Source organism: Dermacentor albipictus, chromosome 10 (assembly GCF_038994185.2).
Source record: "Dermacentor albipictus isolate Rhodes 1998 colony chromosome 10, USDA_Dalb.pri_finalv2, whole genome shotgun sequence".
NCBI lineage: Eukaryota > Metazoa > Arthropoda > Arachnida > Ixodida > Ixodidae > Dermacentor > Dermacentor albipictus.
In genome coordinates this window covers 30,018,716-30,042,441 of record NC_091830.1, presented here as the reverse complement: position 1 = coordinate 30,042,441, position 23,726 = coordinate 30,018,716, and the positions used below count along the sequence as shown (strand labels likewise).

General features: G+C 48.9%; 2 protein-coding genes and 1 non-coding gene across 3 annotated transcripts; 2 read left to right on the top strand and 1 right to left on the bottom strand.

Moving 5' to 3' along the window:
* Positions 1 to 3,437: 3,437 nt before the first annotated feature.
* On the top strand, positions 3,438 to 4,196 carry LOC139050853 (solute carrier family 22 member 7-like). The gene has a single exon (XM_070527646.1). It carries the CDS (start codon positions 3,438 to 3,440, stop codon positions 4,194 to 4,196), a length of 759 nt encoding a protein of 252 aa, XP_070383747.1.
* Positions 4,197 to 10,645: 6,449 nt separating this feature from the next.
* On the top strand, positions 10,646 to 11,758 carry LOC139050852 (solute carrier family 22 member 7-like). The gene has a single exon (XM_070527645.1). It carries the CDS (start codon positions 10,646 to 10,648, stop codon positions 11,756 to 11,758), a length of 1,113 nt encoding a protein of 370 aa, XP_070383746.1.
* An 11,747-nt stretch (positions 11,759 to 23,505) lies between these two features.
* Positions 23,506 to 23,598, bottom strand: TRNAY-GUA (transfer RNA tyrosine (anticodon GUA)). The gene is made up of 2 exons: positions 23,562 to 23,598; positions 23,506 to 23,541 (listed from the first exon to the last, which is right to left on the bottom strand). It is a non-coding gene; the product is annotated as a tRNA-Tyr (tRNA).
* Positions 23,599 to 23,726: the final 128 nt, after the last annotated feature.

Sequence of the window (23,726 nt, the reverse complement as noted above, 5' to 3'; positions counted from 1 at the left end):
TAGGCCCTTTGAAAGTTGATGTGTGTGTGTTTGACAATGATACTACTGAAATTTACCTTAGAATTCGAGGCTGCACCTTGGAAATGGGAAACAAAGGACCATGATTTTTTTCCATTGCGAATATATGCATAAACCCATGCACAGATGTTTCAGTGACTACGCGCACGTATAGTGCATATGCATGCCCCCCTGACCAAAATTACGGGCACTAGGGACTCTCCGATGAAGCAGACTTTGTTCATCGATCTAAGAATGTCGCTTCAAATTGAAGACCACAGTCCAAACTGATTTCTACAGTGGTCGGAGTACCACCGCGCCAGAGTTCCCCTAGTAAGTTAAGCACGAAACTATAGCGCACCGAGCCATGCAATGAGATGCAATGGAGAAGGCGCGAAGCTAATCTTCAAAAGGGGCAGAAATAAATGCCGCCGTTTCTCCCGCAAGACGAAACGGAAGGTCGAGACGTCTATACAAAATATGCTTAGTTGTTCCATCGGTCACATAAATAAGTTGTATCGGGCCTGCCAACCAGGGTCCTCAAGCTTGGCAACCATGCTGTGTAAGACTGTCAGCCGGGAGGCTGATAAAAAGGCGCATGCTTCAAATAAATCGGATTACCACTCTTCAGCGCGACCTAAAATAATTGACGCCATAATGATTTCGACCCCATAAGGTTTCTTAACGTGCAGCTAACGAGCGTTTTTCCCTTCGCAACGTTCAACTGCTGTCTCCGCGATGGCGATCAAACCTGCGAAATAGAGGACATCAGCGCAACGACCAGAGCCAGAAAGCTGTACCGCAACGAGAATGGCCAATCTGTGAGTGTGGCATCTCCTTAACTTTTACAACAGGACGGTTTCTTCTAAAGAATGCGACAGGTTTCAGTTGCATTGCATGCAGAAATTCACAGTGAACTTCAGAGAAAGCATCAGGACATATAGTAATGAAAATCCTCTTTGAAGAAAGCAGCCTCCTTTAAGCCGATGCACATTTGCACTGCGGGCTGTTGATAGCTGCACTATTGATTATCTACACGGAAAAAAATGTTATTGCTCAAAGTGTAGGCGCTACTATCAAGGGTGGTTATAGTAAGCCGCAATTGCTGATCTGCCTTCCTTCTCGCACATGTCGGAAATTGTGCCTTAATACTTTAAGCAGGGAAAGGCGCAGTAGCTTTAGCGAAGGTTGTCGCAGGGAGCCGCATGCCGTTAATCTGAAGTAACTTTCTACGTGATTTGCACACACTAGCACATGCGAACAGTACACTGGGCCTATCCTGAATGCATCGTGCTGGGTGACATTGTTTGCGCAGGTCACTCAATGTCAAGGAAGCAGAGGACACTCAAAGAACCCTATTATTGTTAATTCGGTATTTAAAATGTGTTCTGTGTCGTTTTGAGGCTCCTCGTATGCATTCTGTCATCTTGGGCGGCAGTAGCAATTACATACTCGCAGAAATGTGGGGTAAACTCTATGCGGATCACACGCATTCCGACAGTCAGTGGACACTAACTTCTTTTCTTTTCTGACGTGGATGCCGGCATTATTGCTAAATGTGTTGACCTTACACTTCGCTACAGTAATGTATATGATAGGTTATTTTATGTAGATACTATGTTTTATTCGCCCTGTCATGCATGTTATCAACTTCATTGCAATGCCATCCCCTGCCGTCTACGGTATTTGCGTTGTATACACGGGGTGTTTCAGCGAACACTTTCAAAAATTCTTAAAGGTTTCCTCTGGCAGATAATACAATTCTAGTTCATTACGTAGTGTACTCGAACTGGCGGACACTGCTTGCACAAGAAATTGACATACATAGAGGACTAATTAACAAACATTCACTAAGTCAGTTTTAACTAATTACCTTACGTTGCACATTGCAATTTACAGGTTATAGAAAATGGAGTTCTCAAGGCGGGTCCAGTTGCAATGAATTCTCAGGAAGACATCACTTTCAAGATACTAATTCCCCATATTTACGGAGAAATGCATTGCCCCCCCCCTCCATTCCATTTACTTCCTTATCAAGACGCGTCGTTTTATGCAGTCAAACAAAAAGGATCTGGATGCGGACTTCTTGAAAAGGTTGTCATCCTGGTAATTCGTTCCAAGTGGATCTGCTTAGTGAACAACACGGCTAGAAAGTGGAAAATACAACTTGTGCCATAAGGTAAGTAGTTCAAAACTTAGTTAGTGCCTTTATAATTACTCAAAAATGTTTTTATTTGTTTGCAGATAATGTCCACCTCTTCGAGTAGACCAACTCATGAGCTAGAATTGCGCCATCTGCCACAGGAAAGCTTTACAAAATCTTGAAAGTGTTCTCTGAAACACACGGTATAACGGGCGACAGCATTTCTGCTGCAAACGCCTATGTTTGTTCGAGACAAATAGATTTTTCATTTTGATTGTTACACAATGTCAAACAAAGGTCTGCAAGGTTATCAATAAAGAAAACAAATACGCTCCGTCCGTCTTTGTCTGCATATTATTCATCAACTTCATGTTTAAACTTCCTTGGTTAAGGTACTAATGAATTTGTTGTAGTCCTTCCCCAGTGTTGGTGAACACGACAATGCCATCTCCAAACTGAAAGTTGTAGATATATTCGCGTTGATCCTCACTCATCGGCCATCCAATCGTAATAGCTTGATACTTCTAAGCATGCTATGAATAGCATTGGAGAGATGGCGTCTCCTTGCCTGACCCCTTTCTTTATAGGTATGCGCAACTGCAAATGGAATGCTCGATACGTGAACATTCTTGGTGAATCCTCCATAATTTGGTATGTGTGACTGGGCAGTTGCCTAATAGTCGTGCAGAGAAGGAGACAAGACGTGAAGGCGGCCTCATATAATAGAAGAAATCAGCTACAGACGAGTGAAAAAGCAGACACCAAGAACAGCTGAGTGTGGAGAAATAAGCGAAATTAACAGAATGAGACCATCTGCAGCGGGCATTGAGCAATAAGCGTTGAGCTAGAAAAACGGGCAGAAAATGTCGTTAACCGAAAATTCAACAGTATGGCTACACTTAAGAAGAAAATGTGACAAGATGGGTCTCTACTTTGCTTCAATTCTATTCACGCTAACGTCGACATAATTCCTCACAGGTGTTCGATGGATATTTTTTAAGGGAGTCATGGAAGAGCATTTAGATACCAGCAACCCGTAGGAGAATTATTAGCCCAAACTTTCTAATCACATTAATAAAGGTTAAGATCTTATCACCATTTTTTGTTGGATAAGTAGTAACCAAAAACGCTGACGCCGCACAAAGGCGTGCGACACTATGACAGCGTGTGAAGTGCATGCGCTGATGAAGAAGTATTCGTTTCGGCAGGTCCGCACAGCTAGCTCTATTCTGCAGTCGTCTCTTTGGATACAGTACAAGACTACTAAACCTTAAGAGCGATACCTGAGAACCGGGTTATGGACGTCATTCTCCCCCACCGACTGGCCGGCGCCGATATCCGAACAAGCGATTCGTTTGACTGCGAGGAAGCGTTTGGTCATGGCGCTTTCCAGAAGAGGATGCTCGTCCTCATTCTTCTTGGAGTCTTCTCGGCTAATTGCGAAAGCGTGGTGATTTCCCTCGTCACCGGTGTCGTCGACCATTGGTGCAAGCCGCCCGCTGGTTTCAACGTCTGTGCAGCCGATTGGAAGAATATTGCCATACCGATCGAAGCCGATGGACGCTTCCGCCTTTGCCGCGTTTACGAGCGCTGCAGGCCACCCGCTGAACTCGGCGATTCCGCTGAACATCGGAAGAGCGGCGCTGTACTGACCGGAGCCGACGAGTGGTACAACCGCTGCTTCCAGGACACCAACGACTCACGCGACGTGCCCTGTGAAGAGTGGGACTACGACGTTAGTACGGCCGAGGCCAGTGAGGTAAGCTCTTGGAACATGGTGTGCGACCAACGTTTGCTTCCGGCCACCCTTGTCGCCCTGCAGAACGCCAACACGGTTGTTTCCCTCAACCTGGCCGGAGCCTTCTTAGACTACGCAGACTACATCGGCAGGAGAGCCATGTTCCTGGATTCTGCAGTAGCGGTAGTGAGCTTCGCTGCGGCAGATTACGTGCGTCACGCTGTGGTGCGCTTCCTTACCGGGACCAGTGTTGCCGTTCGCGCCATTTTTACGAGCATCATACCGTTCGAAGTGATGACTCACGCGCACAGGGCGTAGCGAGTCTTCCTCCTGGCGATTCCGGGCCTGACGTTATGTGAGGTTTGGATTGTCATCGTCAAACCCATCGTCATCGACTGGCACCTGAAACAATTTATCTTCCTTATCCCAACGGGTCTCCTGCTCCCTGCTTTGTCTGCCACGCGAGAGTAGTAACGAAAGGAAGACTGGACGCGGCCGAACCAGTCATGCTGCAGGCGGCCACAACTAACAATGCCCCGCCTCCTGTTACGACCTGTCTTGTGGACGAGCTGTAGGAGCAGAACAAGAGTCACGAGGGCCCCACGGGTGACGACATTGCAGATTTCGTCGACTATGACTCCCTCCGGCGTCGAGCGTTGGGCTCCTTCGCTATTTGCTTCTCCGTGTCTTTTGTTTTTTTACGTCGACGCCTTCTTGGCGGCGCAGCATATTGGATTTTCGATGTGGCGGCGAAAGCTCGCATGTAGGCCGGACGCGCTTCAGAGTCCATTGCGATCTATATGGATTACATGAAGCGAGCGCTCGAGGAGCGAATGCTACGCGATAAGTGCAAGGTCGCAAACGTGATGAGCTTCAAGTCATCCAGAATGGAGAGTGTAACGAGCAGTGGCAGCAAAAGTCCTAGTAGATTTAAAATGTCTCGTCGATCTCACTCCGAGTGGGTGCTTGAAGAATACCACTGGAAGCGTACTACGAAGTGACTCTACATATGGTGTTGGGGTCGCAACAGCATATAGTCGGTTCCTGTGTTCGTATTAGCAGTAGCTATGCTACATAAGTGTTCCTCTACGCTGGACCTAAAGAAAAACGCAAATCTGCTAATGTTACAACTTTTTGTCTGTTTTCATGCCATAGCGAGTTTCTGTGCGTTGCAAATCGTTTCCTTGAGTGGCAAATACAATTTTTCTCATTTCCGGATTTAATGCATTCAACTCTCTGAAAGTTGTGTATTGTTGGCCGGGAGGCTACTGGAGCTTGCCCCTGAATACCAGGCTGCGCGCTGAGGATGAAAAAAAAAGATGATAACGTTATTTTTGTGTTGCTGCTCCATTTCTCATTCAAATAAACGCACGCGCTCGTGCTTTAATGACCCCAAAGCCATAATTTGTATACGTACTCCCTTCATCAAAATTAACGCACACGCCATGTCGCATGGAGTTCAGGACAGCAGCTTGAACTCATATTTATATATTTTCATTAAACTCGTCAATATCGCTGTGCGCTTCACAATTCCGAATAAATTTACCTTTTCCGACGAGCATGTAGCGAGCACACTTTTGCTCACGTATTACCTGCGTATGCATTTACATAGCCACTTATCGTTTCAGCGGTAAGATGAAGGAAAGACAGGAAATCTGTCATTGAGTTCTGACTGCCTTCAAACATGATTGCATATTGACGCTATTACACTCGCGATATACTTTCTAGGGCAATAAAGGGAAATATACCGGGGCGGATCCCCTGCACACGTGTTACTGCAAACAGCGCGTCGTCCGTCACAGTTGGACAGCGCTTTCTTTTCCTTGAAGCAGAAACTGAATCAACGCAGCTTCCACGCATGGCAGGTTCGCCTTTGGTCAAACGCCGAAGCGAAAACCTGGAAATTGTGTGAGAGTTATCACTTAGTTGTGTATATTGTAGTGCTGTTCAGGTGCAAGCACTACGTTTTTCTCAGGGTCGCTCTCCTACGCCCTTTTCTTCTGTGTCTTTGTCGTTGTCGCCTTGAAAGGTTGTCACGCGTATGCAGCACACATCACTCATCTACGCACCCGTAATGGTTGCTACTGTATGCGCAAAAGCGCATCGATGTTGTTCAACAACAGCTGGAGGCTTTAGTGGACAAATTTCAAGAAAGACTGGAATTTACCGATATTGTATAGATGTCACTAACCATCCCATGCTAGTAGTACCAGCGCAGATCCAGAAAGCCAATCCTGGATTTTCGTTACAGCCACTCCAAGTTGATCAAGAATGGTATTGCTCTGTCTAGCCTGAGGAACGCTTTGTTGAAGTTGTGCCTCCAGAAATTAAGCGACAGCTTGTCAGGGCAAGTAGCCCTATACCAGATGGCGGGGTTCCCACAAGCCGTCATATCTGCGTCGGGTAAAAAGATTGCACGAAGGAATAAGCGAGCAGGAAGCGAAAAAGGGTATACGTGAAGCTAGAGGGACTGAGAAAGAAAAGCTGACCGTCATCACCTGGGTCCAGTGCTTGTCGCATAAGTTGAAAAGGTTAACGCATCGCTATGGTGTCGATGTCGTTTTCTCTACGGAGAACGAGCTCGCCACCATTAGTTGCACTACAGATGTAAGCAATCGGTCTGGTTGCAGTGTTAATCACGCAAGGAATTTCCTTTCATGCTCAACTTCAGTGGTGTACTCTGTGCCTTTCTTGTGTGGGAAAGCATATGCGAGGCAAAGTGGCCGTTGTCACCCGAATCCCACAATAAGGATTACGCACATACATCTTGCATTGCACGTAAGAGACGGCAATTCACAAGACAATAGTACACCGAAGTTTGAAAATACAACAGTCCATTATAAGCAAGAAGATTGAACCACAAGATAATTTGTAGAGACCCGCGAGATAAAGAAAACGGGGGCAGGGAGTGGCAGTCATGCTTCTATAGCGCTTCATGACACTTCATGAAATATTTTGTCTTGATATCGCCCAACACGTGACAATTTTATTGGCGTGCTAACACCGATTGATGGCTGACTTAGAGCGGTTGTTTTGTTCATTCTTTCTCTTATGTCGTTTGATGACGTTTGACGACTCAGAGGAAATGCGCCCCCGTGCGTAGTTGCGAACTGCGGTCTGTGAGTCGCTAAGCACTACTTAGCAGAGGTGATCGGTAAGCGCAAGCGCAAACGCTACCTCTTCCTCTTCTACAGGATGTACCGGCCCGTGGCTATCAGGGGCATGCGTTGAAGTTGCGAGGCTCTTTGCGCATCCACGATTTCCTCAAGTGTGTTGTATACCCCCAGCTGTAACAGACGAGCAGTGCTTGTGGACTCCGGTAGGCCAAGGGCGATCTTGTAAGTCTTGCGTATAAGGGTGTTGGTTTTCTCCCTTTCGGTGAGATTCCAGTTGTGGAAAGCAACCACATAAGTAATGTGACGGAGTGCGAAAGAGTGTATCGGGCGCATGACGCTGTCCTCCTTCATGCCCGTGCGCTTGTTCGTAATGCGCTTGATCAGGCGGGTAGCCACTGTAACCTGGCCTTCGATTTTGCGGAAAGCTTCTATGTTTCACCCGTTGGCTGTTATATGCATGCCGAGGATGCGTATCTTCGGCAGTCGGGGAATACAGGAGCCGTCTTGCGTATTGAGGATTATTTCGTCACACTGTATTCCCGATACGAATAGGTTTGCCGATTCTGGAAGGTACGCAAGACACCAGCGATTGTACCCACTGAGTGTGTATCCGAATAGACAAGTTGGCCCATTGCGTATGTGTAATGGGCATGTACCACAGGGTGTCTATCAGAATAAACAACAAGGGCTACTCAAAAGTGAAATTTTAATAAAATTAGCATTCTTTGAGAACTTCAGGCACTTTTCAGTATGTCGGCCTAGATCTAGCATGTGAGAAAAGGTTTATTGGCGGCGCCTAATGCGAAGGCACAGTTTGGCGGCCATCACAGAAACGGCTGCGCCGGTATCCACAAGAGCGAATGCAGTAACACCTTCTACACAAATTTCGACCACGTTAGCAGGAGAGGCGCGAGGACTTAGACAGTTCGAATGGGGCGCAGTTCTTGCCTCATGAACTGCGACGTTCAGTTTTCCTGGTCAGGTGGTACGGATCGCCGACGCATTGGGGAGAGCGAGCGTCGCCGAGGGGATGCCGAGCGACGCGAAGGAAATTCTGGGATGTCAGCACGAGCGTACGGTAGGGGGGGAAGGAGCGGCGTATTGGGGAAATGGCTGGCTGCCGTACTGGAAGGGCCGCGAGGCGTCGCCGAACGCTTGAGGGCGACGGCGGCAATATCGGGCGACGTGTCCGGGAGTGCAGCAAGAATAACAGATGGGTCGATTGTCAGGTGTCCCTTAAGGACTAGCTCGCGGTGCGGTCCAAGATGCAGCATGGGCTTCCGGTGGCAGCGGTTGGGACTGGGCCGCAAAAGACGCCTGTGGAGGCCTGCGTACTGCCTGCGCGTACGTAAGAGGCGCGGCCACAGGCAGGACTAGCTGCGCATAGGTGATAGGCGTGGCGACAGGCTGCACTGCCAGCGCAGAGTTGAGATTCGTGGCTGCAGGCGGCTGATGGTGTGCGGAAGGGACAACTTGGGCGACCTCTTCGGAAATGAGGGTGCGGAGCGTGTTTGGAAGACGGGAGGTGGGCTCCTGAGTGAAGGGGACTAAAGAAAGTTGGCGGGCAACTTCCTCACGCACGAAGTCCTTGACCCGCTGAAGGAATGAGGATGGGTCGTACATGTTGACAAGGCTCGCCAACATGTCGTCGCTTCCCAGAAAACGCCGAGTCCAAGCGCGTTGCTTCCTTAACTCATCGTAACTTTGGCATAGGCTGACAACTTCAGACACCGTGCGCGGATTCCTGGCTAGGAGCATCTGGAATGCGCCGTCATCGATGCCTTTCAGTATATGGCGAATTCGCTCAGCTTCGGGCATTGCGGCGTTGACTCGTTTGCAAAGGTCCACGACGTCTTCTTTGTAGCTTGTGAACGTTTCTGCCATCTGCTGTGCTCGGGCGCGCAAGCGTTGTTCGGCACGCAGCTTGCGAACAGCGGGTCGGCCGAACACTTCCATAAAGGTTGTCATGAAGACTGACCATGTGGGTACGTCACTTTCGTGGTTGTGAAACCACAGTTGGGCAACACCAGCCAGATAAAAGATGACGTGGGTTAACTTGGCTGGATCATCCCACTTGTTGTGTGCGCTCACCCGTTCATATGACGCAAACCAGTCTTTTACGTCTTCGTCGTCTGCACCGCTGAAGGTCTTGGGGTCCCGTTGTTGTGGAACGCCGTTGCAGGTGACGGAGTGTGCCGTCCGTGCCGTTTGGGATGAGCTATCGGTCATGGCGGGCGGTAGCGTTCTTGATCTCAGCTCCAGTGTTTCAAGCGACGGGGTTTGAGCCCCCGCACCCCCCCCCCCAATTGAAGAAAGGTTTATTGGCGCACCTAATGCGAAGGCACAGTGTAGTGTCGTAGGGCGACACTAGGTGCCCTCAGTTGCATAACTATCAAAGCCATAGAGAGATGGCACCACTGTTGCCCGGGTATATATATGGGTGCTCGCATGAATAAAGAGTCTTGCGTCTGGTGTGATATGGGTTGACATCTGTCTCGTTCTTCTGCTGACCAACACTACACACAGCAACCGGGAACGGCGAGGCAGCCCGAAGCACTGTCCAAACGGACGCCAGCAATCAACAGCGCGAGCCGAAACGAGGCGCGTCTTCTTCTTCACACATGATTTACGTCAACTTTGCCTTTCCCATTCTCACTTTTGACTGCGCAGTGTGCCAGGTCACAGACAAAGCTTTTCCGACCGGCCTCACTGCTTTCTCACATTAGGAGTGTTCCCCCATCCCTATTGGCCGCTGGGTATGTGCACGCGCCATTTTGTTCATTCTCCGAATAGGTAATGTTGGAGCAGACCACTTGGGACATTGGGTATGTGCGACTAGTTATGTGCAAGAATAGACGACTTGGGCCACTGAATATGTGCAACTGGGAATGTGTCACTGGGTATGTGCCCGAATAGTCAGCTTTGTCCATTCGCTATGTGCAAATGCAAATGTGAAACTAAGTATGTGAACGTCCTCCACAATAGGTATGTGCCACTGAGCAGGCGCCCCGGTAGACAAGCAAAAGAAGAGCCGAGGACTTGCATATCGGCGTCATAAAAATTTAGAAGTCAACCGCAGAGGGGTGGAAAAGCCAGAATAAAAAACAGCCGAGAGTGAAGAAAGGGGTGAAATGAACCGAATGGAACAATAGCGCGCAGTGAGTGTTGATCGTTGAGCAACAAAAAACTGAAGATGTCCGTACCAGAAAATTGAGCCAAGTCGACTACACAAAAGGGATGAATGCAAGCAGACAGTATCTCCCTATACGTTCCTTCGGTGTTATTCGCATGAACGCCTGCATTGATCAAGACAGGAGCTCCACCGAATATTCTTTTTAAAGAAAATAATGGAATAACATTCAGATAAGAGCACACCAGACTAGTAGGACAGGTTCCTAGGATAATTAGGGTACAAGCCTTATTAAAGGTTGAAGCGAAATTAACTATTTTCTGTTCGCCAAGTACAAAGCGGAGATGCCAACGCCGTACAAAGGCGCGCGCCACTGTGATAGACTGTGAAGAGCGCGACCTGATGAAGAAGAAGTGTTCGTTTCCGCCCCTCCGCACCGCTAGCTCTTGTCTCTTTGAATCCTCTCTTTGGACACCGCACAACACTACTAAACCCGAAGAGCGACATCTGAGAACCAGGCGATGGACGTTGTCTTCCCTCAGCGACTGGCCGGCGCCGATCTCCAAACAAGCGAGTCTTTTGACTGCGAGGAAGCCTTTGGTCACGGCCCCTTCCAGACGAGGATGCTCGTTCTCATTCTTCTGGGACTGTTCTCGGTTAATTCCCAAGCCATGGTGATCTCCCTTGTCACAGGTGACATCGACCATTGGTGCAAGCCGCTCGCCGGTTTCAACAACTCTGCAGCCGATTGGAAAAATATTGCCATACCGATCGAGGCCGATGGACGCTTCAGCCGCTGCCGTATTTACGAACGCTGCAGGCCACCCGCTGACCACATCGATTCCGCTGAGCATCGCAAGAGTGGCGCTGTACTAACCAGGGCTGACGAGTGGTACAGCCGATGCATCCAAGACACCAGCGACCTACGCGACGTGCCCTGTGAAGAGTGGGACTACGATGTTCGGACGGCCGAGGCCAGTGCGGTAAGCTCTTGGAACATGGTATGCGACCGACGCTTGCTTCCGGCCGCTCTTATCGCGCTGCAGAACGCCGGCGCGGTCGTTGCCCTCATCCTAGCCGGAGTCTTCGTTGACTATGTCGGAAGGAGAGCCATGCTACTGTCCTCCGCCGCAGCGTTAGTGACATGCACGGTGTGTACCATCGCGGCCACAAATTACGTGTGGTACGCTGTGGTGCGCTTCCTTACCGGGGCCAGTGTCTCGGTACACATGATTTTTACCTGCCTCATACCGTTCGAGGTGATGACGCACGCGCACAGGCCTCAGCAATTGCTCCTCCTGGCGGTTCTGGGCATGATGTTATGTGAGGTCTGGAGTGTCATCGTCAAACCGGTGGTCATCGACTGGCGTCTGAAGCAGGTGATGTTCCTGGCCCCGATGACTCTCCTGCTCCCGGCTTTGTCTACCGCTCGAGAGTCGCCCCGATGGCTCGTCGCGAAAGGAAGACTGGACGTGGCTGAAGCAGTCATGATGGAGGCTGCCGAAACCAACAATGTCCCACTTCCCGTCACGGCCTGTCTCGTGGAGAAGCTGAGAGAACAGATCAAGAACAACGCAAATCGCGAAGGTGCGGATATGGAAGACTTGGTCGACTATCGCTCCCTCCGGCGTTGAGCGTTGGCCATGTTTGCCGTTTGCTTCTCCATGTCTTTTATCTTTTACCTCGGCGCCTTTTCGACAGCGTCGTATAACGAATTTTGGATCCCGTGCTTCACGGTTGTCATCACACTGGCGACGTACGCGGGGATGCACTTCCTGATCACCGGCGTCGCACTCGTCAGAGTGCTCAGCGTGTGCTTCCTCTTGACGGGCTCCATACAATGCGCGCTGAGTGTGGCGGTGGGCGGTGGATACGGCATGATCACAAAGACTTTACTCGTCCTGTCCAAGGGTGTCTCTAACGCAATCCTTGTACACTGTTACACCTACGTCCTGGAACTCTTTCCATCGGCAGTGCGAGCCGGTGTCTTCTGCTGGGCGTTTGCCTTCGGGCGTGTCGCGACCGTGTGCGCGGCAATGACCCTCGTGCTGAAGCCAGCCGGACACGAAGACATGATGTTCGCCGTCGCGGGACTTTTCCCCTTCGTCTCCCTGCTCGTCATTCGCGTCCTGCCACGCACGACAGAGGTGGAAGAAGCACGAATCGTGGCAAGGCGCGCTTCAGACTTATCCAGGATGTCAATGAATCACATGAAACGAACCCTCGTACAGGGGATATTACGCAAGAAGTCCAAGACCGGAAGCATAGAGAGCTCCAAGTCTTCCAGCAGGAAGACTGGGAGGACTGGTGGCAGCAAACGTCCTGACATTTTTAAAGTGTCTCGTCGATTTCAAACCAAGGCAATGCTGGAGTGAAGCCACCGGAAGATTTGGATGAAATTACTGGGCGCACTGTCCTGTTGGCGACATCAAAAATTCGCTTCTTGTGTTTTGGTCTGCTATAATTATGCTTTTAAATATTCTTTTGCACTCATAACAATGAAAATCACGAACTTATGTTCTAACTTAATTGCTTTCTGTTTTGACGGCACACAGTATTTTTGTGTCTTTCGTGAGCGTTTTTTTATATCTGGCAAATATAATTTTATCCTTTGGATAGCTAAAGCATTGGCCCTTTGAAAGTTGATGTGTGTGTTTGACCACGAGACTACCGAAACATACTTCAGAATTCCAGGCTGCACGTTGGGAATGGAAAAAATCATGGTTTTCTGCATTGTGAATATACACATAAACGCATGCACACATGATATAATGACCACGCGCACATACATATACGTACTACCCTGACGAAAATTACGTAGACTTATAGGATTCCCCGATAAAGGCGACTTTGTTCCTCGGCCTACGAATGTAACTTCAAATTGAAGACTACAGTCCGAATTGATTTCGACAATGCTTGGACTACCACCGCGCCTGCAGAACGACACCATGACCAAATGGCGCCGCGACGTTGGCCCCGGACGTCTTCAATGCAAGTGGCCTCTACTCAACTCCAGCGCTTGTTACTCCCGCGGTCGGTCGCCCTCACGGGGACAGTCCCGTCAGTTTCGCTCGGCCTTTGTCTTTCAAGAGCCGCCGAGACCTGCTGGACGGCTCAGGTTTGGATTTCGTGGTCGTAGCATTCCGCAGCAGCCACGAGTCGCGGCGGAATCGTTGTACTTGTCGAAGCTTCGTCGGGGAACTTGGTTCAATCCCATACGATGTGCGTCAGGGTGGCCCTCTCCCACTGGCACACGCAGCACACATCACTTACATATACTTTCGGGTAGAGATGATTCCTAACACTGGGGTGGGTAAGGCACCAACTTGTAATTGTCTGAACAGCACCACCTGCGCTCCGTTCAGCCCCGGGTGCGGGGGTTGGAAAGTCCTCCGAGCCAGACGGTGAAGCTGTTTAAGTTCTTTGAACGTCGTCATGCGGTCCTTGACACTGCACAATGTTGGACGGTCGGTTGCAGTGGCGCGGTTGGTTAGCGCTCGCGCCACTGCGTCTGCCGTCTCATTGTGGTTATCGTGCTTCTACGATGTATCGTTGCCCGCGTGCGCCGGGAACCACTTCATTTTAACATACCTATTCTCTCGTGGCAGGTGAGTAGAGCACAGAACGCGCACAGCCTCACCACAAACTTTGCCCTTGGCATGATTCCACACTGTACTTCGCGAATCCCACAACACCGTCTGGCACCCGGGGTCGGCAATGGCCAGGGCAATGGCCATCTTTTCCTGCCTGACACGCCTCTCGGACCCGTAAGCTCGCCGCTGCCCGCGTCGCGCGCCGGACGACGCCTCGATGACAGTAGCTACGAACGCCGCGCTGTCTCCCTGATATTCTGCCGCATCCGCGAACCTTGCGTGCTCGTCCTTTGCGTGAAAGTCGATGAGGGCCTTGGCCCTCGCCGCTCTTCTCCCCTTGTTAAACTCCGGGTTCATGTTTCTCGGCATGATCGAGGTCTACCCGAATCCTGCGCCGGGTCCCATCCGGGACAGGAACGTCGCTACTCGCCTTTTTCGCCCCGGGCGGGAAGCCGAAGTATTGAAGTATGCGCCTGCCGGCTTCGGTCATAGAGAGCCGCTCCAGCTGGGCGGTCCTTTGCGCTTCCGCAATTTTCTCGAGGGTATTGTGTACCCCCAGGCTCAGGAGCTTGTTGGTGTTCATACACTTGAATAGTCCGAGTGCCGCCTTGTAAGTTCGTCGTATAAGGGCATTGATGTTATTCTTTTCACACTGCAACCATTTGTGGAAGGCTGAACCGTAGGTGACGTGGCTGATTACGAATGAGTGCACAAGCCGAATCAAGCTTTGCTCCTTCATCCCGGCCTTGTGGTTGGTGACCCGTCTGATGAGACGTATTGCGTTGGTAATCTTGGCTGTGAGGCGGGAAATGGTCTCGCCGTTGCACCGTCGTTTGTCTATAATCATGCCTAGCACCCGGATTTTGTCGACCTCCGGGATCACTTGGCCGTTCCTCGTCACGATACCGATAGCCTCGTAATCCCTCGCTTCGCTCTTCTTAAGTCTTCTTGGTTCGCTCTTGTTAAGTTCGCTCTTAGTAACACCAGCAGTTATGACTTGCTCGGTGAGCAGATCAAACCGGAACCGTTTAGCTGGTCTTCGATCGCGTCCACGGCTTCTTGCAGCGTGCTCTCACTGTGCAATGCAATGCAATGCTCTTAATGCGATGCGATGCTTGCTTCTCATGCAATGAGATGATATGAAGAAGGCGCGAAGCTCATTTCCAAAGGGTGCAGAAATAAATGCCGCACTTTCCCCCGAAAGACAAACGGTCGAGACGTCTATGCGAAGTTTGGATAGTTGTTCTATCGGCCACATAAATATGTGAGCATTCTTTGTAATTGAATTAACAAGCATGGTGTCACGCGCACACAGGCAAACGTGAACACACATCGCTTCGATGACCGCGGACACTCGCTATCAACATACTGGCGTGAGGAATCGCGGCAGCAGCCGCGAGCGAGTTGCCTTTCGTACTGTATCCCGCTTCAACACGAACTAAGCGGCGAGAACACATCGCATATGCATACAGCCGCCAAACCTCGGAATGCCTAGACACTTTGCCCACCTCAGATGGCTTTCAAGGTAGGGACCACGCGGCCACGCTCATCCGTGCCATATAGCACCACCACAGGAGTATAGGCCTCTCACCCACCTCATCGTGGCGTCCTAACCTCTCCGCCAGCGGCCAGCGACCCACACGCGTAGTCCCGATTTACATCTTTACTTTCCACAGCAGCGGGAAAGTAGCGTGTGCCATCGCTCCCAGGTCCCGCCGCCGACTGTGAGCTATTCGGCGAGAACGCACGAGCAGCAGCAGCAGTAGCAGCAGACAGCCACGGTCAGCAAAAAAGGCGCAGTGAAGGGGGTGGAGGGCGGGGATGCTGCAAAGAAAGCTTCGCGTTAAAAGAAGTGTGTTTTGTCCAGCTGTATTCGAACTAGCGATATATGAATGTCCCCTCTGGGTGCAACCTCTACAGCCCACCACTCTTCTAGCTGAACGGTCGAAGGAACCTCGAGCTCCTCTGTAAGCTATGTGGAGAGATTGCCACACTAAACCATATTATCTGGGACTGCCGGAAGGACCCTCCCCACTACTATCTCATGGCCGCTCCCGCCTCGCCGGGACCGGCCAGGCGGATCAGCTCCGAGCCGTGAAAAGAGCCGGTGAAGTGGCTGGCAGACAAGACCTGACAGGCTACCTCCCCCCTTGAACGACGCTTTTTGTCTAATAAAGTTTAACCTGCCTACCGACCTGGCAACGAAATTGAAATTGAAAGCGTAAATAGTCAACCAGGAGCCATCAAAAAGAAAGTGAGAGAAACAGAGACGATGAATTGGATGCAAAAAGTGCGCACAATAAGCTCCACGGATATTTACAAGAATAAGAAGAAATAAATCGCAAGGGAAAATCCGTGCGATAACACGAAGAGAATTGCCTCGCAACTTGAAGCTTGAGCTGGTTTTTCAAGGACAAAAACACGGAGGAGCAAATATTCGCAACTAGATGAGGCATGTGTAAGCTGCAGCAAAAATACAGAGACCACTCAGCACATGCCAATGGAATGCGAAGGAATTCATCCAATGAGACTCGTAGGTACCTTACGTTTTCCAGGAGCGCGTGGATTTAAAGTGTACGGAAGCATCAACCGGTCTGCAGTCGAAATAAGCAAGCGTCATTATGAGTATTGGTGGCAAAAAACCAGGTAAGAGATTGATGCGACCAGAACTGTTACAGGCGTAGGTAGCGGTACAAGGTAGATAAAGAAGTTTTGAACAAACGCAATAAGATAAAAGAGATTACGCGAAAATGCTAGCACGAAAAGCATGTATAGCATACCTTCAGAACTCAAGTAGGCTAGCTGAATATTTGTCACCACCCTGTTTCAAAGGGGATCCTAATAAGTCATGATTATCAGAGTGTTAAGGTATTTGTCCAGCAAAAACATTGACACTCAGAAGAGGAAAAGAACTAGGAAGCTTACCGCAACTACGCGACCGGTATGGTGAGCTACATGGCAACAAAAAACGTCAAGCTGAAAGTCATAGAGGCTGAGATAAGCTCATGGGTGGCGGCAATGGAAAAGAAACCTGCAGTGAGTAATTAACTAAAAGAAAAAAACGAAATCAGGAAAGAATCAATTTACGATAACTCAAAGGGAGGCTAATTACTTTTCGTAGCGATATCGGTATGCCTTAGAACGCGTAGTTATAAAGCGAGGTACACCAAGGAAGAAGAAGCATGTGCTTTCTGCGATAAAGCTAGGAAAACGATGGAACATGTTTTATAATGTGGAGATATCTGCCCAGGTTTAACCTCTTCTGGCCTCCTCGATATCCTTGGGTTAAGGGGCGCAACCCACCAGCTCTTTTCAAAGGGGACGCTCATAGAATACATCCATCCAACCGACACGCATAAAAACAAACTTTGAAAAACGGACCAGAAAGTTTGATGCTGGGAATCATTCGTGTGTACTCTTTAAAGATAGGTAGGAGATTACGCAAAATAAGGACAACAGGTTGGGGACGCAACCCATCTCACCGTTTCAAAAAGGACGCTCACAGCATCCATCGATCCAACCATTCGTAACTGTATGGATGAAAATACACGTTACGTAGTGCCACAAAGAGATAGAGAAGGAGATTAACGTAAGCTGAAGATGTTAACCCTGCTTTACTGCGCTAAGATTTACTGCACTAATCTTGACCTTAAAAAAATAAGTTGTTCCTACGTCCATCCGACATTTCATCTCGCACTGACCACCCATTGTAGATTAGGGACCGGTTCAGAAACGCAGCATGAACGCTTAATTTCACGCATTAGTACCGCCGATCGACGACGACTGGAACCACCTTCCTGCCTTCGTCGCTGTTATATGTGACGTTGGAAAATTTCAAGTTGGTTGCCCCCCCCCTATCACTACTTATACGCTATACCTACCACCACTCACAGTTGCCCCTCCGAGCCTTTAGAATATGCACATAAATAAATGAATAAATAAATTAGAAGCAAATCTTATTCGTTCCTCTTTGAACGGGAAAAGAATAGAGCGCACCGCGGTATTTTCTGCAATCCCTATGAGTATTTTACTCCATATCCTCCACCTCGCTATTTCGACGTGTCTTAGAGTTTCTTGACCTCTCGAAGTGGTGATATGCTAATCTGCCACAGCAAGGAGGAGTCCCGGAAAGCTGACGGGAGTGAGCGTCGGCGAAATCTAACGCTGACCTGCCTCCTGCTCGCCCAGAGATTAGTTGGCCGCGTGAGTCTAAGGTATCGCACCGGGCCGATAAAGACACTTTGAGGTGTCCACTGGCGTGGACTGGCAAGAACACACTCACTTGCAGTGCGTCTGCAGCAAATGACGTGTTTTGGGTGATAGCCGGTTTCAAAGTGACACTCGGTGACCGGCTCGGCGCCCAAGTGGCTGAATGGTCATCGTTATGCTGTTGAGAAAGAGGTCGTGAGTTCGATTCGGGACGGCGACGGCACCGCTTTGCGAGGGGGGCGGAATGCGAAAATGCTCGTGTAGTGAAATTTAGGTGCGGAAAACCCGGCAAGTCAATATTATTTCCCAGTCCACAAGTAAGCGTATACCATGCTGCCTGTTTGATGCTTTTGGCCATAAACACTATCAACCAATATATCTCTATCAATCACTCAATCAATCCATCCATCCATCCATCCCGGTATTCATCGGAAGAAGTGCAAGTCGGGGCAACAAGATTTGAAGCGCGCCCTTAGTTAACCGCACGAACAGATGTTTGCAAACTTCTCCATAAGCAAGTAAGCTTCCCCCGCCCTACATTTCTCCTTGACATCTCTCGCCCATGAAAGTGATTCGAATGCAGGACGTCGTTCTCGTGGGAACCGGTTGCCTCCGGGAGTTTTCGGTCTCTGCGCTAGACGTAGCTTTACGCGGAAAGCGGTTCGGAGGGAAAAGCCCGTTGCGTTACCGGTATTCCTTGTCGGGGGTGTAGCGCAGATGGTAGAGCGCTCGCTTAGCATGCGAGAGGTACTGGGATCGGTACCCAGCACCTCCAATAAATTTTTTTCCCTAATTCTGAGAGACGTTGCGTACTTCGGTTAAAATGTAATTGAATATTAAAGGATATACAGCCCCAAATTATTGACGTGATAGCATTAAGGGCCCCGTGTCGCAGAAAATCCTACGTCGGCGTCGACGGCGTTGTCAGTGAGAGAAAAATCATCCCGAACGACGCAGGCCCTCGGTGTGGCGCAGAGGCGTTACTGAACTGATTGGATTTCTCAAAGTAAAATGCTTCAGAAAATTCATAAAGTAGGACTTACACAGAACCTACAGACACGATAGCGTCGGACTTTAATTTGAATATACGAGAAAACAATTCTGTAATGCGGAAACTCAAAGACAGACCCCTTTTCCAGCTGACGTTTGGGATTTCGTGTGGCTCTGCGCAAACTCCGAGATTGGACCACACAAGCGGCCGTGTTTCTACCGGAAAGCTGGCCTTCGTGCGTAGCGTACGCCGCCGGCGTTTCCCGGCAAACATTACGGTTACGTAAGCTGAAGTTGCCGGGAAGCGTGGGAACCAGTCACGGTTCTTTGAGCGCTGTCGCGTTCCACTCTTAGAGGCGTGGTTTAACGGTCCTCCAATTTTTTATTGCGAAAGCAATACTGCTCGCACTTTCGGCCCATCGGTGGTCGTGGCGCCTCCTTACACTGCTGCGCGTCACGTGACCATGTGACGTCACGCCAGACCGAGAGACGGGGCCCCAGCTCGCGGCATCGATGGTGGAGGCGAAGCCTTGCGCGCCGCTGCTGCGGCGCTACCGAGAGAGGGCGCTCGCTGGTGTGACGTCACGTTAGGAGGATAAATGGTTCTACAGCTCGGCTCCTCGCAGTGGTCGGCGCGCTGCCTTGCGCTATGTCGGATGATGTATAGCCATAAGTTTAACAAAGGGCAACCATGTCCACACCATCAGCCGAACCAAGGCGCAGCCAAGGGTATTGCTTTCGCAATCTTCCAGGCTTAACCAAGCTAAGCCTTCAGCCAAGTCTTTTTATCCCTTTTTATAAGGTAAAGAAAAGGCGATCGCGTAAGCAATTATCATTTCGAGCTTCAATTCCTTGTGGGTACAACCGATAATTAAACACGATCCTCGTTACTGCGAGACGCTCAAAACGCGCGTCCAGTGCAACGAGGAATAATATGACGAAATGTTGGGGCATTACGCGCCAAAACCACGATTTGGTTGTGAAGCGCGGCCTAAAATACTTGACTCCAGAATCATTTTGACCACATAAGGTTCCTTAGCGTGCACCTAACGAGAGAGAGAGAGAGGAATAACGTTTCTTGGCACCCGCAAAAAGAGCCCCGAAGAGTCAGGAGTCTTCCTGTCTCTTCGGATTGCTCCTCCCTTTTCAGCTGGCTGATGCTCCTTGGAGCTCAGCGGTGTCCAGGGCCATGCGGATGACTTCTCTTTGATCATCTTCCTTAGAGCTGGTCATTAAAGTCTCCCAGGATTGTCTATCCCTGTCTGGTTTATTGTATCTAGGACATGTCCATATTATGTGGATCATGTCCGCCTTTGCCCCGCAGTGTTTGCAGTTCATGTTCTCAATGTTATTGTGCCATCTCTTCAGTATGTAGGGGTTGCAGATCACCCCCGCTTGCAGTTGCCTCCATGTTATTTCTTCTTGCTTACTTAGTTTCTTATGCGCCTCTGGCAGTGTTTTCCTTCCCATTCTATAATAAGCGAGAATTTCGCTGTAAGTGTTTATGCCTTCTTCTTTTTGTAGGGGCTCCCTGGCTGGAGAAGCTGCATTGGTGTACCGGTAAATAAGCTCTCGGGCCAATGCGTGCGCTTTCTCGTTGCCGGGCAAGCCTTCGTGGGCAGGAGTCCATATAAGGTTTACTAATTCTTCTGGAATTGGTCCTTTCTCCAATATGTTGAGCGCCTCTTTGGAGATTCTCCCTGCTGTATAATTCCTGATGGCTGTTTTGGAATCTGACACTATGATTTTGACCCCTTTTTGAGTCAAAGCTAGGGCTATGGCCACCTCCTCTGCAACCTCCACTCTGTTTTGCGGGGTACTGCAGCTCTTTGAGTTCTCACCGTTAGCCTGTGTCGTCACTGAGACAAAACCTGGTCTGCTTTCATATTCTGCTGCATCCGTGTAGAAAACCCCTTGCTTTTTATCTAGTGATTTTTGTAGTGCTTTAACCCTGTCTTTCCTCCTATCCTGATGGTGACTGGGATGCATATTCTTCGGGAGTTGTGGTATGCGTATCCTATCTCTGATTTGCGACGGAATGGCTCCCGTGTTTCTTACTTTGTTGCTAGTTTTGTATCCTAGTTTCTCTAAAAGTCTCAGACCACCCCTGCTTCTCATTAGTCTCTGTTGCTGGGAGACTAGTGTGGCTTCAATCAACTCTTCTAGGGTGTTGGAAATGCCCATGTTTAATATCCTGTGCGTAGAGGTGCATGGTGGAAGGTTTAGGGCTGTTTTAACTCCTTTCCTGATGAGGATTTCTATTTTGTTTTTTTCGGCCCTTGTTAGTTTAAGGTACGGCGTTGCGTATGTGATCTTGCTGATCGCGAAGGACTGTACTATCCTTAATAGGTTAGCCTCCCTCATGCCTGCCTTCTTGTTGGCGATTCTTCTGAGGAGTCGACAAGTTTGGCTTACGCTCATTTCAAGCTTTCTAATCGTTTCCGTATTTCTTAGATTGTCCTGAATGTGCATGCCCAGCACTCGTATAGCTTTTACGTTTGGAATTGCGTCCCCATTAACCATGAGTTTTATCCCGTGGTTAGGAATTTTCTTTCGCATTTTCTGTGGACTGATGAAGAGAGCCTCCGACTTCGTAGCTGAACATTTAAGTCCGGCTTTTTCTAAGTGCTCTTCAATTCTATTGATGGCCTTTTGCAGCGTTTCTTCTATGTAGGCGTCACTTCCTCTATTTATCCATACGGGACTTACGGGATCTAGAAGATACGATCTATGCGGACGACATCACCCTATGGATAAATAGAGAAAGTGATGCACCTAACGAACTCTTTTTTTTCACTTTGCTCCCGTTCAACTGCTGTCTCCGCGACGAGAATCGAACCCGCGACATAGAGCTCACCCGCGCAATGCCAGAGCCGGTAATCTGCACCGCAACGAGAATGGCCGATATGTGAGTGTGGGAACAGGATAACTTTTACAACCGGAAAATTTCTTCCAATGCATAGGTGTGCAGTAGGAATGACAAAATGCGGCAGTTTTAAGTTGCATTGCATACAGAAATTTACCGTAATCTTCACAGAACACGTCAGAATATAAAGTTAATGCAAATCCTCTTGGAAGAACGCAGCCTTCTTTAAGCCAATGCAAATACACTGCGTGCTGTTGATGTACGTACACCAAACAAAATGTTATTGCGCAAAGTGTAGACGCCAATATCAAGGGTGGTTATAGTAAGCCCCAATTGCTGCTCTGCTTTTCTTCTTGCAGATATCATAAATTCTCTCTTAATACTCTAAGCAGGGAAAGGCGCAGTAGCCTTAGCGAAGGTTTTCGTAGGGAGCGCATACCTGTAATCTTAACTAAGTATCCGCGTGATTTTCACGCCCTAGCGCATGCGAACAGTACACTGGGCTCATTCTGAAGGCGTCGCACTGGGTGCTATTGTTTGCGCAGGTCACTCAAGGTCAAGGAGGCAAAGGGCACTCTACGAAACCCACTAGGTTTAATTCGGTATTAAAAATGTCTTCTATGACGTTTCGAGGCTTTTCGTGTGCATTCTGCCATGTTGGGCGGCAGTTATAATTATAATCCCGTCGCATAAACGTGGGAAAAACGTTATGCGGATCCAACGCAACCTGGGAACTTATTTTCTTTCTTTTTTTCTGACCTGGACGCTCGCATTATTGCTAAATGTGTTGACGTTATACGTTGCTACAGTAATGTATATGATAGGTTACGTTATGTAGATCTGTGTTTATGTTTTTATACGCTGTGTCATGCATCTGGTAAACTTCATTGCATTATCATCCTCTGCCGTCTGTGGTTGCGTTTGCTCTTGCTTGGCAGCATTTCAGCTGCACAAACCGGGTGTTTCAGCGAACACTTTCAGAAATTCTCAAAGGTTTGCTGCGATGGATAATACAACTCTAGTTCATTAGGTAGTCTGCTCGAACTAGCGCGCACTACACTTGCACGAGAAATTGAAATGCATAACTGCTTAATTAACAGAAATTAACTAAATAACTTTTAACTAACTACGTTATGGTCCAGTTAGCAATTTACAGATTATAGCAGTGGAGTTTGAAAGGCGAATGCACTTGGAACGAATGCTCAGGATGACACCAGTTTCGAGATATTCATTCCCAAACTTTGCGGAGAAATGCATTGGTGCTCCAGTTACTTTCTTATCAAAACGTAGTTCTATGCATTTAAGCGCCAAAGTATCTGCATGACATCTCGAAAAGGTTGTCGTCCTCAGAAGTCGTTCCAAGTGGATCCGCTTTGCGAACAACACGGCTAGAATTTGTAAATTGCAACTTCGGCTACAAGGTAATTAGTTCCTAACACAATTCGTGATGTCTCGTTAATTACTCCAATAGGCATTAGAATTTTGCACGTAATGTCCGCCTCTTCGAGCAGACCAACTCATGAGCAAGAATTGTACTATCTGCCTTAGCAAACCTTCACAAAATTTTCAAGGTGTTCCCTGAAACACCCGGTATAACATGCAACATCATTTCTGCTCAAAGCACCTGTGTTTGTTCTACACGAATAGATTTTTTAAATTTTGATTGGTACACAATGTTAAACAAAAGTGTGCAGGATTATAAAGAAAGAAAAAATACATTCAGTCCGTCGAGCCGGATTCGAACCAGCGACCTATGGATGTCCGCTTGGAATGAAACCTCTACAGTCCACCGCTCTACCAACTGAGCTATCGACGGTCCGTTATCAGGTAGTCTACCGGTTTGTCTGGACTGCACAGCAACGCGGCCGAGTAACGGGATAATTGAGGCCTGGCACGTGGGACGCAGTGCGAAGTTGCCTCTTGAGTGGCAGCGTTTGTCTTTGA